Source organism: Erigeron canadensis, chromosome 3 (assembly GCF_010389155.1).
Source record: "Erigeron canadensis isolate Cc75 chromosome 3, C_canadensis_v1, whole genome shotgun sequence".
In the NCBI taxonomy this organism is placed as follows: domain Eukaryota; kingdom Viridiplantae; phylum Streptophyta; class Magnoliopsida; order Asterales; family Asteraceae; genus Erigeron; species Erigeron canadensis.
The window spans coordinates 6,448,225-6,476,204 of record NC_057763.1 but is presented as its reverse complement, the minus strand read 5'-3'; the positions used below and the strand labels follow the sequence as shown (position 1 = coordinate 6,476,204).

Below are 27,980 nucleotides of genomic sequence, written 5' to 3'. Positions count from 1 at the left end.
TTTAATCCAACCACATAATTACTAAAACATGATGACATTTTTCTTAGCAAACAAATGACTCAAAAACTAAAGATTAATCCATTGACAAAACGTCAAAGATCCTCATCAACTCGAATATAGATAAACATAGCATATAGTCTTGATAATAAACTAAAACTCAAATACAATAATGGTCTACATCTTCCACAAGCAAGCACTGCTCGTCCCATAGCCGGCCCGATTGCATCAAAACATTTTCAAATCATACGTAATAAGATGTCAAACTTCCAAGATCTCCTGCTGGTACTATATCTTTAACTGCATTGTAAACCTCTACCACTAAACCTGGAAAGATCCTACCGAATTCAGACTGTGCATCCTGATAATCGGTACCAAGAATTTCAAGACTTAGTATCATTTTTTACTTCAGTCAATCTTTTGGCATTGTGTATTAACGTGTTCCTGATAAACACGAAGAGGTGAGAAGGTTTTCAATAATCATACTTTGGTTTTGTCCGCTTTTTCTTATCTTCATCTAGATAATGAATTCATCTATCTTCAATCCATATAACTAATTGAGAACAGCGAAGTGATAACATGGCTGTGTTATCTCGTGTTGTCAAGTGATATTCTATCCTAAGTGCAGAATCTATCTTTTGTGTTAATATTCGGTAAGCTTGTTATATTATGTTGACAAATATTATTTTTCAGCAATTTGAGTGTTTAAAACATAGCCAGTTGGAAATATATATGTTTAGTTATTTTTGTAATAGATAGTTAACTGAGTATGGTTGTAAAAGAAATACACATATGTTTTTAGTTGATGAGTATTTTAGGAATAACTTGAATGTAATCCGCTTGTTAACTCATATTTAATTTGAAACTTGTTGTTATAATCTTTTGCATGTATTATTGGAATAACTAAAGGTCAAAGTCTTGAAATTACATTTGTAGCATCAACAACTGACTCAGATGTTCTGCTGGTAAATAGGTATAGACTCACATTTACAACATTTGAATACCCAGGTGTCATCTTTGTTTGGTTCAAGAAAGCTTTGAAGTTGAGAAAAAAGAAGTTCTTGAGCAGATTGATACTTAAACCTAGAGTATCTACTATTAATCCAAAGGTAGCAGGTTATGGTCCTATACTCGATGGTCAAACAAGATTTTCATTTGTAAAGAACTATAAATAAAACAAAATAAAAGTGTAGACTTCTATATGCAAAAGTTTGTCAAACACTGTAACAAGGCTTTAGAATAAGCCCATGTACTTGGAACTTTGGAAGCAAGAGCTGGTTGGTGAAAAAAATCTCCTATTCATCTTCAGGTAATAATCTAAAACTTCTAATACCCGAAATACTAGTGAGCAAAATTTGCAGATACTTAACAATAGAAATACAACCATATATGAACACGATTCGGCAACAACAATTGCAAACACAACATATTGTCCCATAGTCACATACTATGGCTCAATCGCATATAGAGTTTGTTCAGTAGCGAGCCTTTATGCGACATGCATTATAGGCCAATTTGGTACACAGGACCGGAAGTTGAAACTTCTCGAGCTTTTCCTAGACTATTAGTTAGATTTGAGGCTTTTGAACATGTTGATTGTCATTCAAGATGAACCATGATTTCTTGTTGTAATGTAATATTGTTGATTCCGTCATTTGTGTAGTTTATTCACATTATTCAAACCAATACAACATAATGTTTGAATATAACTAAATCATATATGGGTAGTTTAACTAGGTAAGATTTTTGCTTATTCAAAAAATGAACAAATTAGTCTAAATGTTGGCGTGCCTCCCGTTAAAGAATATCTCTCAAATTAATATATGTTTTCCTGATCATAAGCTCTCTTTTAAAGCCTTAAAAATATTTAGATGTTGAAAATAGAGTTATTGCATCTTGTAGCTAGGCAGCCTTGTAAAATACAACCTTCATCCCAACACAAGGAAATATGATGGATTATGACATTTTGTCTTGGAATTTTTTATTGGATGAAGGTAAAAGCTTGGTTCATAGAGTATTCACTTTGGTGTTACATGCAAGCATATCTTTGATTAATCTTATCTAATGTTTAAAGGATGAATATTGAAATTGAGTAATAGTGTTTCCCTCTAATGCAAAATTTTGGGGAAGCAACCACACATTTTCATAATGAAGTTGTGACATCCGGCAAATTCGGGGTCTGTTTGACTCGGGAGGAACCACTTTCTTTGACCATACTATATGATGATTAATAATGAATATGTATATACTCATATATACTAGCATTCTACCCGCGCGATGCGGCGACGGTTTGGTCATGACGACGACTGGTGGTGGTGGTGACGGAGGTCGTGGTGCTGATGAATTATTGTTGGTGGTGGGTGTAAGTAATTGATGTAAAGATATAGTGGAGATATTTTAAAAGATAAGGGGTTGATGATGTAAATTAATTAATCAAGGGTAAATTGGTAATTTTGCACCTAACACTTTTATGAGAGAGAAAGTGATAATTATTATAAGATAATATAGATAAATATATCTAGACTCATACGTGAAACTATGTGTTAGTTGATTTTTGCGTATAAGTAACTTATCGGTAAAACGTTAACTAGTATATATGTTTTGACTCGATCACTTTTGCATGAGATGGATTTCAAATGAAAAATTCGATAAAAGAAAATGATTATTTTGTCTAATAAATATATTAATAATCTTATGTTATAATAATAATATACCTTATGTTAAAATAAAATACCTTAAATTAACCTACTAATTAAAATTCTTCTACTAACTAAACTAATTAAAATAATTAAACTAAATTACACTTCAAGCCCTCCAAAACCTCCTAGATTTCAGCCTCACCCCCTCCCCATACTAACCCTAACTATATAAACTCACTAAACTATTACATCTTAGCCCTAAACACATACTAAACAATTCTTACACCCCAAAACACACACTTCTCCTCCCTCCCTCTCTCAAGACTCACGACCACCACCACCCTAAGAGGGCTGCCGCCCTTCAACACCACAAACCACCATCAAAACAACCTTATATCATCCAAATAACAATCTATGGTGGTTTAAGCATCTAAACTTGAAAGAATAATACTTAATAATAAGATTTAGCAAGTAAAAACTCATCTTCTTCTTCTCTTTCTTGTTTGATCTGAAATCAGCCCCTAAACTCCATAAAACACCACTTTCTAATCATCTACAACAAGCAAACAACTCTTAGATTCGATCTAGTACAAGAACAAGGTATATGAAAGTCGAAAAGACCACCCTTCTTCTCCATGAAGGGCTAGCCGAAATTGTTGTGGGTTACACCCACATATTTTTCATTCATTTCATCTTCTAAATCCTCTTCAATGATTTGTCTATGCATCCTTGATGTTTGGCCTTTGGGTTCAAACCTTTAATCATTGTTTAAAACAAGAGAAGGATGGATTTAGTTACTATTATATTACTAGTATAATATAAATTATTTTCATTGGGATTTATCACCAAAAAGTTTATTCTTTTATTCTTTGTTAAGATCCAAGTTGATTTATTCTTTTGTTTGTATATGCTTTGTTCTTTGTTTATATGTGAAAAAGAAAGTTGGATCTAATGATTGGATAACATAAGAAAAATAAGAAATGTAAAGTAAACATTTGGACTCATTTACATGAGTCGTGATGTGTTGATTTTGTACTTTTGTTTGGATCTATGCATGTGAAAGAAATTCCAACAGATTGTATGGTTTCACATGTTAGATTCTTACACTAGTATATAGTTAATATGTCCATCAATCATGTTATATTATAACACTCTTATATTAACACATACTTGTGCGCTTTAACTACAAGTGTACTGCACACGCGTGAGTATGAGCACAAGTATCTAATGATCCAAAAGATTCATATGTGTATATATATGTTTATACTTATATGTTTCCTCTAGTGCACTTGAGAAAACACCTACCGATTGTATAGTCTTGGGTGCACTAGTGTGTCCATGCAAACGATTATACCTACCAGAAACACCACATCCTTGAATTGATGGGAACCGGTGTCATGTATGGTCTCGTCGGCATCAACACGTACATATAAATATAAAGTATATATAAGTATATGTTTAATTTGGAAATAATACAAGACACTTTTATAAGATCTACATTTATTTGTCATCTTAAATGATAAACTCAACAACTAACTGCATAAACTTTACACCATACTTTCAATAAAACTTTGGGGTGATGAAAACCTTTAAAAATAATCAAACACCAACTATCTATACTAAAATTATATTTTCTTGTTTAGGTCATACTTAATCAACCCATCCTTTTCTTTATGTATACCTTCTAAATGTGAGATCTCCTTTGCCCCATCTTACTATTTTATTTTGGGCTGCAATACATACTCTTACTTTATGAACACAAGTACATGCACAACGGTATACAAGGCTATTATAAGTTACTATGTTCACAACAAGTCCTCACAATCATGATATGTTAATTATGGACTTAAACGTGGATATGTTTAACGCTATTTGGGTTGACACACCCCACCCGGCATAAACACGGCGGGGAGCCGAACGGGTGACACATATTTGTAAACATTCGGTACCTTGAACAAGTACCGGGAGGCAAAACTATAACAACGTGTCAGTTTCGTATCATGAGCTTATATAGATGTATACTATTTACATTCCTAGCATTGTTGTTTGACAATGGCTACCTTCATTGTGGTAAAGCAATGGTTAACTTATGTCTTGTGGTTCATGGCTAAACGTTTTATTAAAACCTAAGGAACTCACCAACTCTATGTTGACACAATTTAGTATGTATTGCAGGTGATTAGATGTTGTTATGCTTGGATTCAACTTGTGTGTGCTTTTGTTTGATGAATAAAGACTCAACCCTCCATGCCCTTCTAGTGCTCCGTCTTTGCTAAAGGATATGGATTTGAATTTCGATGTGTTTTCTTAATGTATTCAAATCAAGACTATCTCAACTTCATGTATTACCTTTGAATCTTTTAATAAATAATGTTTTATAAAATGCATCTTTTCAAACGACTACGTTTTGAGTCGTTTATTATACTCTTGTGTTGTGATATTATGAAAGTCACGCCCCACCCGTTGACCCGTATTTTGGGGGTGTGACAGAAGTTATAAGCTTGACCCTAGGAAAAAATAAGTGCTATACAGAATTTCAGGCAATGCTTTAAATCTAAACTATTCATCATTGACTAGTATAAGTTATCATAATCTTAATCTAAGTTATCATAAGCTTAATCTCCGAAGTCTAATGTATGAAACTTAAACATTTTACAAAGTCATATGCAATATAGTTTGAGTCATGACGTGCACTATTTTTGTGAGTAAAAATAAAAAAAAAATGATTTTAGCAATTGTCATAAGCTATATATTGTATGTACCTTCCATCAAGTAATTTCTTGGAAATATCCTCGGCATCACGTGCCCAAGCATAAATAGTGGAAACATGTGCCCCCTCCCTCGCATAGGTTACCTCGTTACAATCACGTCGACTGCTGTAACACTGAACAGTTACTTTTCCAGAGCCTTTCGGTCTACAGCTGCTTGTGTTGGGTTGTACTTTGTACACTTCCCAAACCCTGAAAGTTTGGCGATATCTTTGTCGGTAATTAGAATGTTCCCGGGGTTCATGTTGTTGTGGCAAATTCCTTTTTCATGTAGGTATGTAATGCCATTAATTAGACCCCCGTGGCACAAAAAAAAAACATACAATTAGTGATTTCACAACGACCTTCATCACTATAAATACAGGATAAGCTGGTTTTTAATACTTGATAATCCTATCATATCATATGAAGCATCAGTTGTGCTTAAGCTCAAATAATCGCTAATGTAAATTCACAATATTCAAACGCAAGTCTGCGAGTATCATCGACAATTTGTGCACCCAAAACCGCGTATGACATAGATATGTTCTATCAAGATAATGATGTCTTTAGGAATTAGACAAGACAAAGAAATAGATTCAGAAATCTGGTTCAGAGTATTAGTTCAGGAGATATAATGGTAAAAGACGCTTTTCTAGATGAAAATAATGTTGTAAATGAGGGAGCGTTGTAGGCATATCGGGTTGCTGTGAAGAGATTCCCAGTTTGTCATGTTTTTTCACATGTGAAAATCAAATTGCAGTGCAAACATCCGCTGGTGGAAAAACATGACATACCGGGAATCTCTTCACAACATTTACAGGTGGAAAAACTTCTTTCATCGGTATATTCCTGAACTAATACTCTTAAACCAGATTTCTGAATCTATTTCTTCATCTTGTCTAATTCCTAAAGACATGATTATATTGGTGAACGTATCTATGTCATACGCGTTTTTGGGGGCACAAATCGTCGACAATACTCGCAGACTTGCATTTGAATATTGTGAATTTACATTGGCGACTTATTTGAGCTTAAGCACAACTGATGCTTCATATGATATGACAGAGGTTATCAGGTATTAAAAACCAGCTTATCATGTATTTATAGTGATGAAGGTCGTTGTGAAATCACTAATTGTACGTTTTTTTGTGCCACAAGGGTCTAGTTAATGACATTACATACCTACATGAAAAATGAATTTGCCACAACAACATAAACCCTTAGAACATTCTCATTACAGACAAAGGTATTGCCAAACTTTCAGGATTTGGGAAGTGTACAAAGTACAACCCAACACACGCAGTTGCAGACCAAAAGGCTCTGGGAAAGTAATTGCTCAATGTTACAGTAGCCGACATGATTCTAACGAGGTAAGCTATGAGAGGGAGGGGGCACGTGTTTCCACTATTTATGCTTGGGCACGTGATGCCGAGGATATTGCCAAGAAATTACTTGATGGAAGGTACATACGATATATAGCTTATGACAATTGCTAAAATCATTTTTTTTATTTTTACTCACAAAAATAGTGCACGTCATGACTCAAACTATATTGCATATGACTTTGTAAAATGTTTAAGTTTCATACATTAGACTTCGGAGATTAAGCTTATGATAACTTAGATTAAGCTCAATATGGCTATTAAATCATTGATCATAATTGTTATTCTTATATATTGATGTCTTAAATACTCATTGTTAGTTTTTGTAATTTGTTTCAGAAAATGAATTGTTAGCACTTCTAACTTCTTGTAAAGCAATGCTCCATTCACACCGTTCTAAGCAATGTTAGGAAATGAACTCATAAACATAGAAACGGTATGTTATCTTACTTATATTTTAACCAGTCTAACCAAGCGTATTACTTTGGTTTCTCATACTAATACCATATAGGTCACTTGCACTTTGTTTCTTGCAATCATCCTTTATTGATATCTATCTGCTTGCCTTGTAGCCTAACTGCATTATTCTAGCAGTTTGTTCTGCCAACTAGGATCTTGCTACATATGTTGCTATCAAAATTTCTCATGAGGTTGATCCACAAGGTTTGTAAATTGTTGATCTCATGCAACCTTTATGTGTTGGCTTTAATTTTCTGTTTATGGTCATTAATTAATGAGGTATGTCATGTGTTACTCTAAATGTATGATCTTAGTGAATATGGTTGAGGCTCTGATAGTGTGGACTGCTGTAGTTCGTAGGCAGGGTAGATAAAACCATATCGGAATTGAGTTACTTTTTTTTGGTTATAATGGTTATATAGTGAGGAGGTGCAACAGGATGTAGTCTGGGCTATTTTTTATAAGATATGAAAGTGATTCTTTTCCCAAATTTTGTATGTGTAACTCTATTAAGCCTCGACGATTTTTTATAAGTCTGTTAGGTCTAAATTCTTACAATGTAATGTGGATACATAATTGAGTTATGTTTCTAAGCAAATGAAGCAGTTCATATTAAGTGCTTATGGTTGTTTATGCAGAATTGCAGAATTTTAAAAGGATCAATGGGGAGACATATTGAGCTGATGTAACGGGAACAGGATTTTGCACTTGCTGCTATTGAGTTGGATTGGAAAATAAGGTCTTAACTCCAGTTAGATATCTAGAGCAGAAAAATAACTTCATATTGTATTTCTATGTTTTCAAACTTAGATTTGATGTCATTCGATGTTTCTGAAATTTATGTCTTACAAACATATTGTATATCTAGTTGGAGATTCAATATATATAGCTTGATTTGCTGTTAACTATGAGTGAACAGTTTCCTTTTCATTTCTTTCTAGTTGGAGGCTATATAATATCGAAGAGTGAAATTTGAAATGGGTAGAGGAAGGCTTTTAGTGACTGAAGTAATTGTCACTAAATGCCTTTTGATTGAAGGAGTTTTAACTACATTTAGTGACTGAAAGACTTAGACACTATAGTATTTGACCTTTTGTGACTGAAATTTAGTGTAATAATAGACTTTTAGCTACCGTTCCTTTAGTGACACTTTCTTTTTCAGAAGGAGAAGACCATATTGGATTTAGTGACTGATTATACAAATTTAGTGACACTTTTTTTCAGTCACTAAATGTCACTTATTTTGTAGTGTCTGCTTTTCCATTTAGCCTATTTTTCTTTCCGTGTAGATAATTCCACTCCTATTTTTCTTCCAATATACATGAGCACACGATTGTACAACAAATAACCAAAACTATAATATGAGTTTGCAGCAACAATCATAAAACTATATTCTCATCTGCAACACAAATTTTCCTACACATAAAGTCTGAAATAGCCAATGACCATAGCCAAAACTATAAAGACAAAAATATAGCAATCCGAGAAATTATAGTCTAATATCTTATCTTTTTCTATTTGTGTTTCACTTTCATAGAAAACCTTCTCACCTCTCCGTGTTTATCAGGAACACGTTAATACACCACGCCGAAAGAATGACTGAAGTAAAAAATGATACTAAAAGTCTTGAAATTCTTGGTACCAAATATCAGAATCCTTCCAGGTTTACAATGCAATTAAAGATGCAATACCAACAGAGGTTCTTGTAAGTTTGACATCTTATTACGTATGATCTGAGAATGTTTTGATGTAATGGGGCTGTGGGACGTGTAGTGCTTGCATGCGGAAGATGTAGACCATTATTGTATTTGAGTTTTAGTTTATTATTAAGAGTATATTCTATGTTTATCTATATTTGAGTTTATGAGGATATTGCCGTTTTGTCAACGGATTAATCTTTAGTAGTTTGAGTCATTTGTTTGTGAAGAAAAACGACATCATGTTTTAGTTATGTAGTTGGGTTAAAATGTATTAAAAATGGTCAACTCTTCTTTTTTCGCTTTTATGAAGTCATCCACATCACTATAGAAGCTAAAGAGTCTTTCTACTAACCAAAATAATGTATGTTATCCTGCATAGTATTAAGTTACCATGAGAAATCATATTTAATAAAAAAACACTTATTTAAGCTAAAATCAATGAATTCATCTATCTTAAATCTATATAATTACTAATAGAGAATAGCGAAGTGATAACAATGCTATTGTCTTGTGTTGTCAAGTGATATTCTATCCTAAGTGCAGATGCTATCTTTTGTGTTAATATTCGGTAAGCTTGTTATCTATATTTATCTTACATAATAAAAATAATACATCTTTGTTGAAAGTTACACAGGAGAATTGTCTAAAATACTCCTCCCTATAAAAACATTTATATCTTTTAAAATATCTCAATTAAATCTTTAAATCATTTACTTTTAAATCAATTATCAAAACCACTCGATGTTGTCTCCACCACCAAGAGTCGCCCCAATCACCACACCTTCGCTGCCACGAATACCGCCGCATTGAGTGGGTACAGTGCTACTATTATGTTGACAAAAATTCAGCAATTTGAGTGTTTGAAACATAGCCAGCCGGAGATATAAATGCTTAGTTATTTTTGTTATAGATAGTTAATTGAGTATGGTTGTTAAAGAAATACACATATGTTTTTAGTTGATGAGTATTTTAGGAATAACTTAGAATGTAATCCGCTTGTTTAGTCATAATTATTTTGAAACTTTTTGTTATAATCTTTTGCATATATTATTAGAATAACTAATGGTCTATATCTAGTAAATAGGTATAGACTCACATTTACAATATTTGAACACCCGGGTGTCTGCATAATTCCATCTTTGTTTGGTTCAAGAAAGCTATGAAGTTGACAAAAAGGAGTTCCTGAGCAGATTGATACTACAACCTAGAGTACCTACTATTAATCAAGAGGTAGCAGGTTATGCTCCTATGCTCCATGGTGAACAAGAGAATTTCATTTGTAAAGATACTATAAAGAAAATAAGATAAAAGTGTAGACTTTATCAAATCTCCAATTTTAGCAACCAAGATGACCAAAGATGTTTAGATGTGACCAAGAAACACGATTAACAATATCTAAAGATGATTTTAAATTAATTAAGAAACACTTACCAATTTTACCCAGAACCTCAAATCCGATATTTGGAGCTAAAATGGAAGTTCTTGCACTTGAAAATACCCAATTTTTTGATATGTGATGAAGATGATGATGATGCTAACAATGATTCCTACACAAATCTTATTTGAAACAACAATCTTGGTGCAAGAATTTAGAGAGAGAGAGTGAGATGTGTGTGTGTGTGCAAGAGTTCTTGCAATTTAGAGAGAGAAAAGGGATGAGGAAATGAACGAATGGATAGAATGTGTGGAAGAATGAGAGAGGATAAGGTTGGGTTATGGGTCAAGGGTAAACCCATTGATAACCCACACCCACCTTTCTAGTTTAATTAAATACCATAAAACAAAATAAAGTGACTATTTGATATAAATAAACACATTACACATAAATGACTTGCCAAATTGACTCAAAATTAAGAAATTCCATGTTGGATTGTACATTTAGTCAACGGGTCAAAACCATATACTCCCCCCGTCCCAATTTAAATGTCACGTTGACTAACTTTGATCGTAAATAACTTTGTTTGTACTATATAGTAGTTGATGAAACTTATATGAACGAAAAGTACATTAAAAACTCAATCCATTCATATATTTTATATCAAGTTTTACATGACACAAACAAAGTTATTTACGGTCAAAGTTAGTCAACGTGATATTTAGTTAATTTAATGGAAGTTCTTGAACTTGAAAATACCTAAATTTTTGATATGTGATGAAAATGATGATGTTAACAATGATTCCTACACAAATCTTATTTGAAACAACAATCTTGGTGCAAGAATTTTGGAGAGAAAGAGAGTGAGAGGTGTATGTGCAAGAGTTCTTGCAATTTAGAGAGAAAAAAAGGATAAAGAAATGAATGAATGGATAGAATGGGTGGAAGAATAAGAGGGGATAAGGTTGGGTTATGGGTCATGGGTAAACCCATTGATAACCGACCCACCTTTTTAGTTTAATTAAATACCATTTAATACTGTAAAACTAAATAAAGTGACTATTTGACATAAATAAATGCATTGCACATAAATGGCTTGTCAAATTGACTCAAAATTATGAAATTGTTAGTTGGATTGTACATTTAGTCAATCGGTCAAAACCACATATGTTACATCTTCATTAGTTAATTTAATATACCTCCTTTTATAGTAATACATATACATACATAAGATAATATATAACACACAAGTCTAGTATTGCATAATCTTGCTTAGTTATTAAATATAGTCCCTGCGGACGAACATGGTCTTACCACTAGCAATACTACAAACAAACGGGTCCACTGCCTGTAAATGTATGTTCAGTTTGGTATTTTCTTGATTTTATAAATTTAAAACTTGATTGCTTTTAATAATACACTAACAACCATCAATGACAATCAAGGGTTGGTGTTTGGATACCCGGGATCACCGAGATACCTTTGGTAGGATGTCTATTCCGAAGTAGTTTCCAACCAAAAATATTGATTTTCTTTGGTATAAATATGTTCCAATGAGATTGCCCTTGAGAGACGGTAACGTTTTATCATCAATTGCAATTCTTATATCACGAACCAAGAACTGTTTGCTACCATCGTCACATATCAGGAAGGTCATTCAATTCAACATTGTTCAGCTCAATCGTTCATTTAGATTGTTTCAGCCCCGCCTCTAACATCCCAACGCCATTCCTGAGTTGTAATGCAAACAATCGAGGGAATCTATCTTCACTCCAGAACTTTATGTCTTCGCCATTTCCCACTAATGATGGTGTTAGGAATGCCAATGCACTACTGTAAATTGACCTGATCGTTGTACAAATGGATGCCCATATATGCCACTAATTATAACTTGAACAAGAACACACTATGGAGGCTGAGGTAGCACACAAAATGCTACTGTAGAGATGGAGAAACCCAAACATCCCACAACTTTAACAATACAAAAGAAACTGGTTCGATTAATTTTCAGAATTTAACAACCAATATTACGAGAGGATCGGATAGCTTAATTTTCATGACCCAACCAATCTTGTTGATGTGGGCCCAAGTATGGAGCATGTAGCGGGTCCTTTTGTTTTTAGAGTCCCAAGATCACATGACCAAAGGGGTTGTAGTAAAATGACTAAATATAACTTGAGCTAAGAGACTCGTTTTGACGTATGAGCTATTGGACTTTTTATGTTTTTTAATAGGTTTTTTGACTTTGTTTGTGGCCACGTGTTTAGCCCGTTGGTGTTTTTAGGCCCATTCAAAACTCTCTCTACCTAGTCTCTATGTTATCATGCTCGAGCACTAAAGTTTACCATTTAATGAAATTTCAATTTTCTCTCAATTTATACAAAAAAAAAAAACTGTGTTTAAAGGTCCAATTTTGAAAATCTGTAGAAACTAAACACTATTTACCCCAAAAAGTTCCATTAGAGATTGAGATTTGACAATACACTATTACCATAGGACAATATCTTTGTAATTTCAATTCTCTTCAAATAAGAGTAATTTACATTTTACAACAACCATTCAAGTGATATGATAATAGATATATTCTGAACAAAAATGATGGTTTTAAACAGTTAGATATTGGTAGCACCAAAGCTCTGAGGTGACATGATATCACTGGATTCTGTAATAAGTACACATACATAATGTTGATCAGCAAGTGTTGCTCAACTAGATTTGCTTGAAGGACCAGCCGAAAGTTCTTGCGTTACTTTCCATTCTTCATTAGCCTTCAATGTAATGGGCTTTTCAATTGCTGCTGACTCCACGGCAACCATGTTTCTGTACTCCTCATCCCCCATATCTGCCATAGTCTTTGCCTTCTTTTCCCATGGATTCCACACCACTAATACGCAAAAGAAACAACAAAATGACATTATTTACGCCGCACATTGAATATATATCCACAAACTATCTCTGAACATGATATGGTAATTTAATCTACTATAGGAGAGTTTTGAAATAATGTTTGATAAATACTACTGTAAATGAAAACGTTGATAAATACTAAATACATTGTTTAAGAACTAAATGAAAACTTTGGTGGAACTCGTCAACCGTGAGTCTCTAAACAGGTCATTGTAGTTTGGATGTTACGTTCAATGAACTTAATAGTCAGAATACAAACACTTCTCTAAATGTGACTATATTTGAAATAAAATACGATGCGAAATAAAATGTTACAGAAAGCTGTAATCCATATGAACTTAAAGGTCACAAGGCATTACAATCTCACCAGAATCAGGAAGTCCATCTTTGAATATGGTAAGTGTTTGTTTCTTTCCATGATCCAGAATTTCAACCTTTTTTGGCGTGCTGAGATAGATCTTGTCAAACTGGAGACATTATAGACACTATGTAAATCTAACAATTTGAAAATATGTATAGTTAGAGAAGAGAAGAGAGGACAAAAGTACCTCGGACTGAATGGTTATTGCATCACCTTGGTCTGTAAATCTCTCCCTGTTCTGTAAGTTGTCAAGATAATCGAGTTTCTGCAATCCTTCCACTTTAACTTCACTGCAGGTAGAAACATTAAGATGTTTTCGTTAGAAGCAGATCAATGAGCAATTTTTGCGGTCAAGGGAAACCAATGATATGCTACTTGAAACGGGATAACATTTTGGAAGATAAATCGAAATCATTTAAGGATTGACATACGAAGTATATATACTTTCCCAGAAAAAAATATTGATCCAAAATCTATAAAATTGATCTACTGGATCACATTTTGCATCTAAGTTTGTCCCGGTTAATTATATATAGCAACAGAAAACCAAGGCTGTCATAAATTTTGGAAGGTAAGAAACCAATTTACCTTATATTTGAAACAGAAAAATAGTTGTGATATGCAAATGTGAAGTTAAACGGATTTCCATCAGTGTTGGTATTTTTGATCCGAGATGTCATCATTAAGTTTCCTCTGCCTCCCAGAGTAACCCTCAGTCGATACTCAAAACTACAAACAAACATCTAAAAGTATCAATAAGATTTACAAAAAGAATATATTATCATTGAGATATTGAAAGGTATATGCCACAAAGGTTATACCTATTAGGCCATAACTTCATATCCTCTTCAGTGGGCTTAAGTAACAGATCAACAGAATCGCTATGGGTGACATTATGTGGAAAAGCAGGTTTCTCGATAGTCCATAATCTGTTTCTAGCAAATCCATGTGATTGAAGAGGGCCAAAATTTGAAAACTGTATTACAAAAGCAAGTGTCCATGAGGCCGTGGCAAGAAGGAATTTAAAAACAATGAAATACATAGCAGTATGGCAAAAAATATAGACACTTACTTGAGGAAAGCACAGAGGAATACCCCCGCGTATTGGTTTTGGAGGCTGAAAGATTGCCTGCAAAACCACATTCGATGTATGGATGATTAAAGAAAACACAAAGATACAACGAATCGTTAAAAAAAACCAAAACTATAACATCAGGAGATTAAACAACCCCTTAACGGGGAATTTAAGGATATATAAGCGCATTCATGAAAATACAGTTCATGAATCGCTGATACCTCACGGCTGACAAAAAGCAACTCGTCTCCTTGCCCATTTTTCCACGATGTCACGTGAGCCCCATACAGATATACCTGCAAGCTAGAATAGTTATGTTATAGAACACTAATAAAGATGTAAAATCTTCATATATTTGATGAAAATAAAACTACATTCCTAGAAGGCAAATTTACTCAGAAGGCATGATCATACATTAAACTCTGGCAGGTTATGAATCAAATCAGACTAAAAGGACTAGTTTTCAACAAATGCAACAACATGTTCAGAGTCATTATACAAAAAGGTTGAAATAAGTGTAAACATAAGTAGTACCTCTGCACTGCTGCCATGAGTTTGGCGGAGTACCACTTTTTCTAATCCGTTGATGCCTTTAGAGATCTCGAAACATTCCGTACAGCTTATTGTTACAAGTAGTAGCACACTTATAATACATTTAGCACTCTGCAATTTCAAACTCAATATGATCATTATATGTTTTATATATGTGTTTTTGTAAGTTTTAGATCATATATATGCATTAGGAGTAGCAGCAGATGTATCCTATTTAAACACCAACCAATTAATATGCATTCACATCAATAAAGTCCAACTACACCAACATGTGCATAGAAGAAAAAATAAAAATATCGCGTGCTTTTGTCAATCATAAGTGCAAAGGACTGGGTCAACTGGCCCCCATTTCTTTTTGGTAGCATAGCAAGTTACATCGCCTACAATTTGCAATACTATAGAAAGTCAAAGTTAGTAATTAAACGTCAAACGTTAATGGTTAATTTATTTACTTTAATGCTAAAATTTGAAACAGATAGTCAAAGACTTGGTCTCCTACTTTCCTTTTTGATCATTGATTCATTGGCATCCTATGATACTCTGAAACTCCAAACAGGTAGGTGTACCTCTTTCGGAAACTCCATTGGAACAGAAACTCGTACGAAACGCATACGAAACGTTTCTTTGAAGTTTCCATATATACCGAAACGTTTTTATGAAACTTCCATGCCGTATCCAATTAACATTATGGTTTCAATAAGTCTTTTCTATTCCAAAAATAACTGTCACTATGCATACCCGCAAACACAAACCAACTATATTATACAACTAAGATAACCATCACCATCAGGATTTTTCTATTCTAAAACTGATAATAAAAAAATTTAATCCGTGATCATCTGTCACCATCAAGCATATATTATAAAATTATACATATATAATTATATATAGAATCTCTCAAGTCTCTCTTTATATAAAATCAATATATTTTTATTTTTTTATTGCCGTATCTTTGGCATACCCGTATCCTAAATTTTTTAGTTTTACCATTCCCTATTCCCGTATCGTTCCCACACCCCTTTGCTGTATTCGTTTCGGTGCTACAACATCTCAATAATAAGATTACCGCATTTTACTAATATGAAAATTATAAATTACATACATCCACTTATCATCAGTAGAAGATTGGTATTTGGACCATGAGACTCAGAAATTTTAAGTTCAAATTTTGGTGTGAGTAAAATGCTCACAGGAATGAAGACAAAAGTTTTCCCATCATATGTTTCATCTGGAATTAGAGTTATGTATATAAAGAAGCAAATTTGTCATTAAAAAAAACATACATCCAAAGGTTTTATGACTAATTTGAATGTAGTAATGTAATTGATGAATTTTTAAGTTCTAAGTATTTAAAGCTAAATTTATATGTGTTAATATGTAGTTGACCAGTCCTATGTTTTTATCAGTCTAATAATGCTCTTAACAACCCGATTAGATGAAAATATAATCCGCCGATTCTATCTTTTGTTTTTATTTAAGTATTATGATCAAGTTGTTAAACAGATTATGAGACCTGATTTAAGAAGAAATACTACTCTCTCCGTCCCAATTTAAATGTCACTTTAACTAACTTTGACCGTAAATAACTTTGTTTGTACTATATAGTAGTTGATGAAACTTTATGAACGAAAAGTACATTAAAAACTCAATTCATTCATATATTTTATATCAAGTGTTAAATGACACAAACAAAGTTATTTACGGTCAAAGTTAGTCAACATGACATTTAAATTGGGACGGAGGGAGTATTATTTTACTTATTGCTCCGAATGTTTTTCGTTTTTTGGCTTGTATTCTAGTTTTAATTTTAATGTTCAAAAAAAAATATAATAAAAAAAAACTAAAAAAAAAATTCTAGTTTTAATTTTTTAAAACTGTACCACAACATCAATGGCTGTTCCCCCGCCTTAAATTGCGTGTGATATTATGTCAGGTAATCTTTCACCTTCCTTTTCAAAGTCAAATACATGAATAGCCTATCAAATTTACACCACAAACTTATAGTCGAATGACCTGTTCTGCTGGTAATAGCGTGGCATAATAAACTCTCTTCAAATATATTTTGACAAAATGATACGAGTATATAATATACGGACAAATTGAGCCAGAGTAAAATAAATCGACAAAATAAAGTAAAATGTTTTGTTTTTATCAAGTATGCGGAGTGAACTCTGGTGGATAATACGGGCGTATTCAAGAGTTTTTTGTTTTTGTTTTTTTGTTTTATTTTGCTTTTGAAATATATATGTTTGTGGGTGTGTAAGAGGGAGTTTATTGAAATGTATTGGTATTGTGTGTGAGTTGAAAAGAAGTTTTTTTTGATGTAATATTAATGTGACAATGTATTAAAATGTATTCGGGATGAACATTGGGAGTGCTCTAACTATTTTTGATGGATATCAATCAAAAACAATGGTACGGATGCCCATATCACTTCCTATATTATACAGTAATATATTATATACTTATATTGGGTAAGAAATAACATGGTTCGTTGAATAATATATAGAAAAAATAAAAGCTCCAACTATTGGGATTTGGGATAGTAAAGTTTCAATAAGAATGGTGAATTATGTGAGAAACGTAAGAATTTTGTATCATTGACCGTACATCAATCGTTTAGAAAATTTGAATGAAATAAATTTACATCATCATCTTAACTCAATATGACTTTTAATTGACTGATTCGTCGTTTGTTTTCGACTTAATTGACTTAATGGAAAAATATTTCAATAAAATAGTAAATAAAAAAGTTTGTTATATACTTAATCAACAAAGGAAAAACAAAATCAAAGCTTTGGGGAGGGAAGAACGTACAAAGCAGGTATAGTGCGGGAAGAATGTACCGATGTGGAGAAACTTTCTAACGATGGCCGGGGACAACATAAAAACCAGAGTAATTGATTTGCAGCATCAATGAAAGAGTGACCAAATTCCGCCATAGTTTTATTGCCTTCTTGGGTGAGGCAACATTGGTCTTTAGAATTAAGGATCCGCTCCACAGATGAATTGCTATAAGCGGCTTCTAGTGCACACCACATTTCACGGGCTGTCGAGACACCAACAATCACGGATATGGCTTCATTTGTAAATGAGGCATTGAGAATAATAATGGTTCTTTGATCGGCCGCAAGCCATGCCGAAAACTCAGGATTGGAGACATGTGTATCGCCTTGATTGATGAAGGCAAGGGGCGCTTTTTCGGTTCCATCAACATGATGAAATAGGTTTTGAAAAGTTAATACGGATGTCATTTGGTTTTTCCAATAGATGTAATTGGTGGCTGATAGTTTGATTGGTGACGTATGTGATGAAGGAAGAGGATCATCGGTTGATGAGGAGGCCATGATGATAGGCAGAAACCGTAGAACAGAAGAGAAAGGAAGGGAAAAAAAAATCGGAAGAGGGAGGAAGAGAAATCCAATGAGAAGAGGAGAGGATTGAAGGAAAGGCCAACCATTTTTTTAGGCCATACCATATTAAAAATGATCTCGATATTCCTTCTAATAAGGATAATAGTATATATAGTACAATTCAAACAAAATGAAACACAATTACAACTATGCACATAAATTGCAGCATATACATCGTAAGTCAATTCGATGAGATCAATACCATTCTGAAGCTGTTCTAGTCTACTTTTCAACATAATTGACCTCAGACTCTGGCTCAAAAGCTAAGTGGATCAAGCAACTTAAGCTTTTAAGAGGCTTTAAATGGGATCAATTTTTAGAGCCTAATTCATATTGTAATACAAAATACCTCTTTAGGTAGTATAAATCATTTCCCCCCGTTTTCTCCCTATAAATGATATGAATATTCACTAATCATATCCCCCCCCCCCCCCCCCCCCCCCCCCCCCACCCACAGGCACACCTTCAAATCCTATTCTAAGCCCTGAGACAGTTAGTTATTGATCTCATTTCTTCAAATCCATTTGCAATTTGCAGAAACGACCTTGTCACACTTTAATGCTCTAATCTCTACTTCTTCATTAACACTGTTTTTTACCGATCCCAAGGTTCAACAAGTAACCAACACGATAACGGTACTGATTCTACACGGTCGGTACACTTTGATGCCAACAAAAAAAAACATCCATAATGAAATTGATGGACACGAAACTGAAGATTGGTTGAAAAAAAAGTCAAATGACTTTGAGCTGGGCACATATGAGGTGTATTAGAGACCCATAAAATAATTTACACCCTTTGCACTTGCATTAACACATATACTTGATTCAATTAGCATCCATCTTGCACACCCATTGTTACTAGGGAATGAATGGAATGCTTCTAATCACCCTGGCAAATTATAACATTATTTGAACGCTAAGCATAAGCATTTACCTCTCAAACTATGCTGAGTCCCTATCTTTAGCCACCAACAACAGAAGCATTGTGGCCAATCCAAAATAATAGGTGACCATTAAACATTAAGGTTTTGAGGCATAAGGTCTTCAAAGTTCAAACACCCGCTCAACAGATGAACATTAAACATGCCACAGATATCCAACAGCAAAAAAAAACAATCAAACTCAACTAGGCAATCTACAGGAAATCAATAATGATAAAATATGCACCAGATTTGAATTACTTCCATCAAAATATATGGCTTTTCTTTTTTTTTAATCAAAACCATAACATGGCTAATCTTTTAGACCATCCCTTTATGTTTTTTGCCAATTAAGGTTTGGCATTAACATTACAATCAGTAGAATTTAGTAAAGAACAGTATTTTTGACAACTTCTCTGCTCAAAAGAGTTCAGCCATTTTAACCAATGTAATGAAAATTTTACACGAGAAAAATAGGACTCACAGGGAAGAGCTGGCATGAGCTTTTCTTTCACCACAAACCTGTAGCATTAACAAAAGTGGCATCAAGAAAAAGTCTCAAATTAGGAGGAGAATTACCTATAACTACATATGCATCTTTTGTTGTTATAGAAACTGGATTTTCTTTGGCATAGTGCAAGTAATTCATTTCTGATATTAATAGTAATGTTGAGATAAATATTATGCTAGTCCATTTGGATCAAAGATAGTTCTGATGTCAACTTATGAGCTCTAAAATTAAGTTCAGCTCTATGCACCAACCTTCAATATGAGGCCAATTAAACGTGTAGCAAGCAAGTGTGATTATTCTTAGGGAAAAAAATGCCAACTACGAAGCCCCATAAATAGAAGTGGCAACATGAATTATAGGTAAGGGTGAAATGCTTTGCACCGTTGTCTAACACAACAATATGATTTGTTACTTTATTACTTACAAAGTGATAAGAGAAAAAAAAAAAAGAAAAAGAATAATGATTCAATTTATCTTAAAACAAAGATTTAAAAAAGTTGCAAGCAATTCATACACTATTTAGGCAATTCTAAGCTCCTAAATAAACAGATTCCCCTAATATCAAGAAAACACCAGTATTAATATTATCACCAGTATATAAACAGTAAAACAGGTCTAGTTCTTGTGGATATCACCAGTTATCAAGCATACCTGTACATGACATTTAATCAGCAGGTGTCTCTCAACTACCCTTGAGAACTTTATTAGGGTCGAGCTGCCCACTGCAATAGCTTGAAGGAACAGCCGATAGTTCTTGCCTTACTTTCCACTCTTCACCAGGCTTCAATGTAATGGGTTTCTCAATCGCGGCTGCCTCCACACAAAGCATGTGTTTGTACTCCTCATCTCCAAAATCAGCCATAGCCTTTGCCTTCTTATCCCATGGATTCCACACCACTAATAGAGTAATAGGCAAAAAATAGGGCCATAAGTTGATCATATGGTACTTGGAACATATAACTCACCAAGAAAATTTAAGGATAATACTGGATCACTGTAAGTTATGAAATTTCTGGATTATATGTTCTGCAGATGTCTGGTACCTAAAAGAAGGTGTTTGTAGAAAAGGTACAACATAGTAAGCAATCGGGTTTTTTCCAGATTTGATGTGATGGCAATGAATATAACAGGTCATATCCAGGCATGTATCCTTGCTTATGAATAAAAAAACTTACAAAGAAAAGGGTGAAAAGAGCTACAATGTTATGAATTAAAGGTCATATGCGCTACCCTTGCACATTGGGGAAACTTTGTTCATGGTTCAGATTATAAAGTAGCTACTAAAAACCCTTTCTATAATGACAATTGCCAAAAAGATCACTAATCCAACCATATATATATCCCCTAATGTAGAACCAACGTCAGAATTTTAATAAATTATTGATACTATTACAGTTTGAACAATCAATTCGCTAAGAAAAAAAATCTTAACCAGAAATGCATAATCTCACCAGCATCAGGAAGTCCATCTTTGCGGATGACAAATGTTCGTTTTTTTTCATGATCCAGAATTGCAATCTTTGATGGTGTACTGAGATAGATCTTGTCAATCTGGGTAAAAAGTTAAGCTTACATAAGCCAAACCATGTAAAGTGATTAAATTGAAGTGCAAAATAACCAAATTACCTCTGATTCAAACGTTATTGCATCCCCTTGTTCGGTATTTCTCTCCCTGTTCTTCAAGTTGTCAAGATAATCAAGTGTCTCCAATCCTTCCACTCGAACTTCACTGATGAGAAAAATTAGGATGTATCTTTTAGAAACAGATGATCATTAATCCAACCAGAGGGTTAACCAACAATGCTCCAAAATGAACAATAGTGCAAATGTGAATGACTATAACGATCAATAAAGTAGGACCCTCTTCACCATTTCATATCATTACAGATAAGGACCATATCACCATCATTGATCAGCATGAACATGATTACCCCAAACAAAGGAATTTTATATTCCTTAATACATATAATACGATCAAGTGATCAACAAAAAGTTATCAGACTGGGTAGATTCTATTATTCTAGACATTTCTTTACATAGTCGCTGCTATCTTGCAAGAGAAACATTAACACTTCAATAAAACTTATAAACCCCCATATCCGAAATCAGCACCTTTATAATATGAAGAATATCTTTAGTATTAAGCAAAAATATTTAAATCAAATGTCAATACTAATCATTAATTATTTTAGTATTAGGCTAAAGTATTTTTGGGCCCTAAATTCAAAGAGGAGAGACAGGCATATAGCTTTGGAGCAGGCTTTAATCAGCATCAAACTTTAGAAGACAATAAAAGTTTACTTATATATTTGATATGTTTATATAAACGATATGAAAAGTATACTTTCCACTGACCAAAAACAGAAGACATCCAGAACTTTACAAACCATCCAAGACATGTAGCCGGATAACGAAAAATCTCATCAATAAAACTAGTCATAAAACCATATAAGATAGATATTGACAAATATGATGGAATACAATTGTGCTTACAGAAATAAGCTAGAATCAACAGTTCATCAGAAAAATAATGTATCAAGAACACCAATTCACTACTATAATAGAATGAGCTTCCTATTATTTACACGATGACATCAATTTGTATCTATGTACTAAACAACAGGTTAGGACAAGAATTAAGATAAGAATACACAGATTCAATTCTGGCTGGTTGATATAAAAATGCAACACAAAATAACCCCATATACAGAATTTCTCATAAAATATCAACTTCAAGATGTGAAACCAATTTACCTGATATCTGAAACAGAAAAATAGGTGTGATAAGCGAACGTGAATGTAAATGGCTTTCCATCAGTGTTAGTATTTCTGACCCGAGATGTCAGCATTAAGTCTCCTCCAGGTCCCAGAGTAACTCGCAGCCGATACTCAAAGCTACAAATGAAAACAGATGTTAGAACTAAAGCAGCAATAAGATACTCGTATATAGATGGAATAGATCATCTACTGAAGCAGCAATAAGATACGCATAAACAAATAGAATAAATCATATATGAAAAGTAATATACAACTTCATGATCTTCTATTTACCAAAAACTTATGAACATTATAGTTAGATAGCTAGTACACAAAGGTAGCTTGGAACTTCTATCAGATATACTCATATACCTGTGAGGCCATATCTTCAAATCTTCTTCAGTCGGTTTAAGTAAGAGATCAACATAAGCTCTGTTTGTGACATTGGGTGGAAAAGCAGGAGGATCAGGGTCTATGGACCACAATCTGCATCTAGCAAATCCATGTGCTTCAAGGGAGCCTAAATTTGAGAACTGCAAAGGAACAAGTGTCCATGACTAGAAAAAATCCAAAAACAGTGAAGTACCAAAATAAAAAAGAGATAGAGGTGCATACTTGAGGAAAGCATATTGGAATACCTCCACGTATTGCCTTTGGAGGCTTAAAAACAGCCTGCAAAGCAAGTTCATTTCTGGATTAGTAGGGAAAATAGCAAAATAAAAAAAATCTGTAGGCTTGTAGTACAAAAGTTCACAATACAAGTAGTATAAATACGAGTATAAAAGCATTTATCAAAATGGAATTTTATGGATAAGTGGTACCTTACTACTGACAAAAAGCAACTCTTCTCCTTGGTCATTTTTCCAAGATGTCACATGAGCTCCATACAGATATACCTGCATAAATAGTTGGGTTAAAGAACATTAAGAATACAAAATCTTCATGTACAATCAGACTTACACAACACTAACAGAAAGCATTAACCGATATAAGTTACAGGTGAGCCCGACATGCATGATTGCACATTCTACATATTCATCTCTAAGACCACCCACATCCCCAACCTTTTTGGAAGGTGGGTCACTGAAAATATTTTTAAAAAAATGAAAAAGTCACTTAAAATAACAACTTGGTTGGTGGCTTGACTTAAAGGAGTCACCCAACTTTTGCCACTTGTCATTATGCGATTAGTTAAGATTTATTTATAAACCTTATTGGTTTGTCTTTTAGTTGAGTTAGGTTGGGTTGTTTAGGTGGAAGAGGGAAAAATAAATTTTTTATTAAAAGGTTGGGTTGATGTAGGTTGGGAGTGTGGATGGTCTAAGGGGTATTAGCATTAGGCCTGGCAAAATGGGCGGGATGGGCGGGTCGGGCGGGTTTGGGTAATGGGTCGAAATGGGTGCGGGTCAAAACGGGTCATTTCAATAATGTGGGTCAAAACGGGTTGGGCGCGGGTCGGGTGCGGGTCAACCCGCATTATTTTTGAATTGTATGTTAAATTTTGGGTATCAAATGATTTTTTTAACGAAATCAATAAACACAATTTCATGATTCAACCAAATATTTAAAAGCACTGCAAGTTTACAACATATAGTACATACACATGAAATATATTGTATACACGTGTATGTCTTTTTTGCCATACAAACTTACTGAACTTTCAATATAATACACATATATTATATTTTATACAAATATAGACAGATAGATATGTGTGTGTACTGTGTACTTCACCATCTCCCACAAAAAAAATAAGTTTATTGCTTGTACCACCAATCCACCATGTCCGACATATATTATATATATTACCGTTCATTCGTATGGAGTTCAACAGTGGGTATTAAACTCCAAAATTGTTAAATATTACTCTCCGGCAACTATGGGGTAAACGACGACGGGGTAATGACCGGAAATGGTATAACTGGGAAGAGGGCTCCGGTGGTTACGCCGTCTTGCCGGCCAACGGCGGTTGCTACATCTAATATTCTAATCGTTTCATCATCTTCAGTTTATTTCATGAGGGCTGAGATTCTGTACATATACATTACGAGTGGTTGGTCTTGAGTCTCGACCCGCTCGACCCGCATACAACATATCGGAATTTCTAGGGGTGTATCTGAAACCCGCTTTCTCTTCTTTCCTAATACCCAAATCAACCCAACATCTGCCAAAATTTACCCAATTGGACCCATTTATCATGTCACGGGTCTCAATTGCCAGGTCTAATTAGCATAGAAACCATAAGAAGCATTTTGGTGCTTCCACCTACCCCCGGGCATCCCATCCAAAAGGGATCTTAACATTGATTCGCCTACTTTTTTTGCTTTAATGCAGCTGAACGTTACTCTTTGATGCACCAAAAATGCTTACTTCTGATGCATCAAAAAGTAAAGTCAGCTGCCTCAAGGTGTACCCAGGTATCATTTTGTGCAGATTCAAACAGGGGCAGTTGTAAGCACCATAATGTTTCCCAAAACTTCGGTTAAAAGCCCTTCACACCAAAACTCAACCTTTTTTTAAAACAATCTACTAAAAACGATACAACCGCTGATTCCTTAAAAACACCAGTCTATGATTGAAATGCTAAACGGTCACTTGACCGCCTACCTCTTCATAACACTTTTTCAATCACTAAGTCTTCATACATTCCCATTTATCAACGATTACTAATATATTCTAAAACAAATGAAGTCCTTGATCCACGCATACCGACAAAAATCAGTACTAAGTATAAAAAGTGAAGTAATACATAATCTATATAAGCAAGAGATCTAGAGTGATCTATGTTTTATTAACATAGTAGATTCCAAAGCAGATCAAACTTGTATCATGAGCATCTGACATATATTCATTCATATATATATATATAGATTACAATATAAAATAGAATTAAAACCAAGAAATGCAAGTTAAAGAGAATGAAAAGTACCTCAACAGTAGTGCCATGGATTTCACGAAGGATGATTTTATCAAGACCATTTATACCTTTGATGATCTCACAACTCTTATTTTCTAATGATGATGAAGATTCTGATTCCGATTCTGATCTTGACATCCTTTCTCTCTATTTCTCTTTTTCTAATCTATAATAATAAATTACTTTTTACATATATAATTGTAGTACATCTCATATGTATATATAGATTGTATACACACACATACACTGACTTAACACTGTATCTACGGACACACAAATGTTTATTGATTTTGAGGAGTCTCTTTGATGTCAACCAAATATTTTCCTTCCCTTTTTCTTTCCGTTTTCTTTTCCTATTATATATATAACACTTTATGCTATTTTTATATTAACTTATTAAATTAAATATTTCGCCTATTATAAAGGGCTAATGGCTAACGTTTTTGGCATCAAGAGTGCAAAACTCATGCCCAAAAAGTCAATATCCTTACATTTTTGGTAAATGTTAAATATGTGACCTTTAATCTTTATGTAACTACATAATTGTTGAAATTAGAAGATTATTTTATATAGATAAAAAGAAAAAAAAACTATTTTTATTTTAAAAAAAGTTATAATTATAATGTATGTACATTGTATTAAATATTTTAATAAATTAGATCGGCTTCACAATAATAAAAAATAATATCTTTGGGCGTGTGTAATGGCAATACGAATTTTTTTAAATACCATTTTTGACAATGGGAGTCTTATTGATCGAGTCTTACCCCTAAGGCGAAAATACAAATGGAACTATGGAAGTAAAGTTCTTACCGATGGATGGAAGACAATGAATCGGATGTCAATTTTTTTTTCCAGTAAAAGGTTGTCATTTCTGATTAGATTGATCAATTCAATGTCACCGTATCCTTTTATTTTTTGTATATCCATCTTCATGTCCATATTCATTTAAAGAATTGCATCTATCAATACCCATATTCGCTGAATGAACCGGATAAATGTGTATTCATTCGAATTTTTAAAAACATTTCCTTAATGATAAAATATCAATATGAGATTAAACATCATCTATATCTATACTATCTATATAAACAAACTACCTCCTAAAAATTTAACACTCTACCTTTAAAATCTCTAATTTACCCTTTTAATTTATACTACCATCAAACATTTCATCCCTGAAATTCCAAAACTACCCTTAAAAATAAATCTCTTCCCTTCCCTTAAGTTGCTCACATAGTATACCAAAATAACACACATGCGTTACTGAATTTAATAATCAATCAACATAAAAAAACATTTCCTCTAAAACAACAACAGCGGTTTGCACTTTCAGCCGGACTAAGTTTCACTGAGTTGAATGACTTGAATCATACATTCACATAACACTGTACAGCTACTTAACCAGCGTTTTTTTCCAATGCTCGCTGCATCGCGCGGGTACAAGGCTAGTTACTATCACTACATACGTGGTTTCAATCTTTAACTATCAAAATTAATGGTTATCCTATTATACAATTTAACATTCTAAACTTTTCCTAGTTTTTTTTTTCGGTAAAAAAAAAGACATGATTTGTTTCAAACGTTTTACAATCAAAACTCAAAGGAACACAAGTCTATTGAATGTACAAGAACAAGATTTTACTGCTTGAATAATTCTACATACACACGTGTTGGTTGCTGCATATACATTTCACACACCCACAGACACCACCTCCAAAGTTGCAAGGAATATAAACCAAAAGTTGCCCATACTACAAAAGAAAACCGAAAACAAAATATGAGTTAGATTCTAATTCAAATGTTGGTCTTGCCAAATGGACACCATACATAGCAGCGCACATAACCTCAATGATGTCATTTAAGATAAAAACCTGTACCATAAGTCCCAACAAAGCAACTGCAGTTAGGATATAAGCACTTGGCACGATTTGTTATTGTACGTATTCAACTTCCAAACTTCCTTTGATTGTATCGAACTTTCTTATTTGTTGCCAACGTGGCTGGTTTACAAGTAATAAAGGTGAGATGAATATAACAGCAACCGCTGAAAATCGTAAACATACAATAGCAAGTTTGAAATTTCGGGATACATTTTGGCGCACTTAGCCCTAGAATAAACCATGGAATTCAAGTATACGTTGATCAATAAGGAAGTAAAGGGTTTGACCTTGTGACAAATAGACTCTATAACCCCTTAACCATGAGTTTAAGTCTCTTTAAGTAGAGGTGGCAAAATCGGTGGTCAGGCGGGTTGGGTAAT

At 33.6% G+C, this 27,980-nt stretch overlaps 2 protein-coding genes and 1 long non-coding RNA gene across 5 annotated transcripts; all 3 read right to left on the bottom strand.

Annotated features, from left to right (window-relative positions):
- Positions 1-62: 62 nt before the first annotated feature.
- Positions 63-10,539, bottom strand: LOC122594654. Its single transcript, XR_006323057.1, has 2 exons — positions 10,359-10,539; positions 63-441 (listed from the first exon to the last, which is right to left on the bottom strand). It is a non-coding gene; the product is annotated as an uncharacterized LOC122594654 (long non-coding RNA).
- Positions 10,540-12,789: 2,250 nt separating this feature from the next.
- LOC122592749 (putative glucose-6-phosphate 1-epimerase) lies at positions 12,790-15,402 on the bottom strand. Of its 3 annotated transcripts, none has more exons than XM_043765045.1 (8): positions 15,180-15,402; positions 14,867-14,941; positions 14,643-14,699; positions 14,392-14,546; positions 14,159-14,299; positions 13,758-13,860; positions 13,577-13,676; positions 12,790-13,186 (listed from the first exon to the last, which is right to left on the bottom strand). In XM_043765045.1, the coding sequence occupies exons 1-8, from the start codon at positions 15,333-15,335 to the stop codon at positions 13,008-13,010; spliced, it is 966 nt and encodes a 321-aa protein (XP_043620980.1). In that variant the 5' UTR covers positions 15,336-15,402; the 3' UTR covers positions 12,790-13,007. The 3 variants fall into 3 exon arrangements, with proteins under 3 accessions (XP_043620980.1, XP_043620981.1, XP_043620982.1); XM_043765046.1 differs by having other exon boundaries at positions 14,867-14,948; positions 15,180-15,280; XM_043765047.1 differs by having other exon boundaries at positions 14,643-14,718; positions 14,825-14,941; positions 15,180-15,271.
- A 4,362-nt stretch (positions 15,403-19,764) lies between these two features.
- Positions 19,765-26,051, bottom strand: LOC122593669 (putative glucose-6-phosphate 1-epimerase). Its single transcript, XM_043766105.1, has 9 exons — positions 25,730-26,051; positions 23,622-23,696; positions 23,416-23,472; positions 23,173-23,333; positions 22,798-22,938; positions 21,670-21,772; positions 21,495-21,594; positions 20,695-20,940; positions 19,765-20,054 (listed from the first exon to the last, which is right to left on the bottom strand). The coding sequence occupies exons 1-8, from the start codon at positions 25,853-25,855 to the stop codon at positions 20,726-20,728; spliced, it is 978 nt and encodes a 325-aa protein (XP_043622040.1). The 5' UTR covers positions 25,856-26,051; the 3' UTR covers positions 19,765-20,054; positions 20,695-20,725.
- Positions 26,052-27,980: the final 1,929 nt, after the last annotated feature.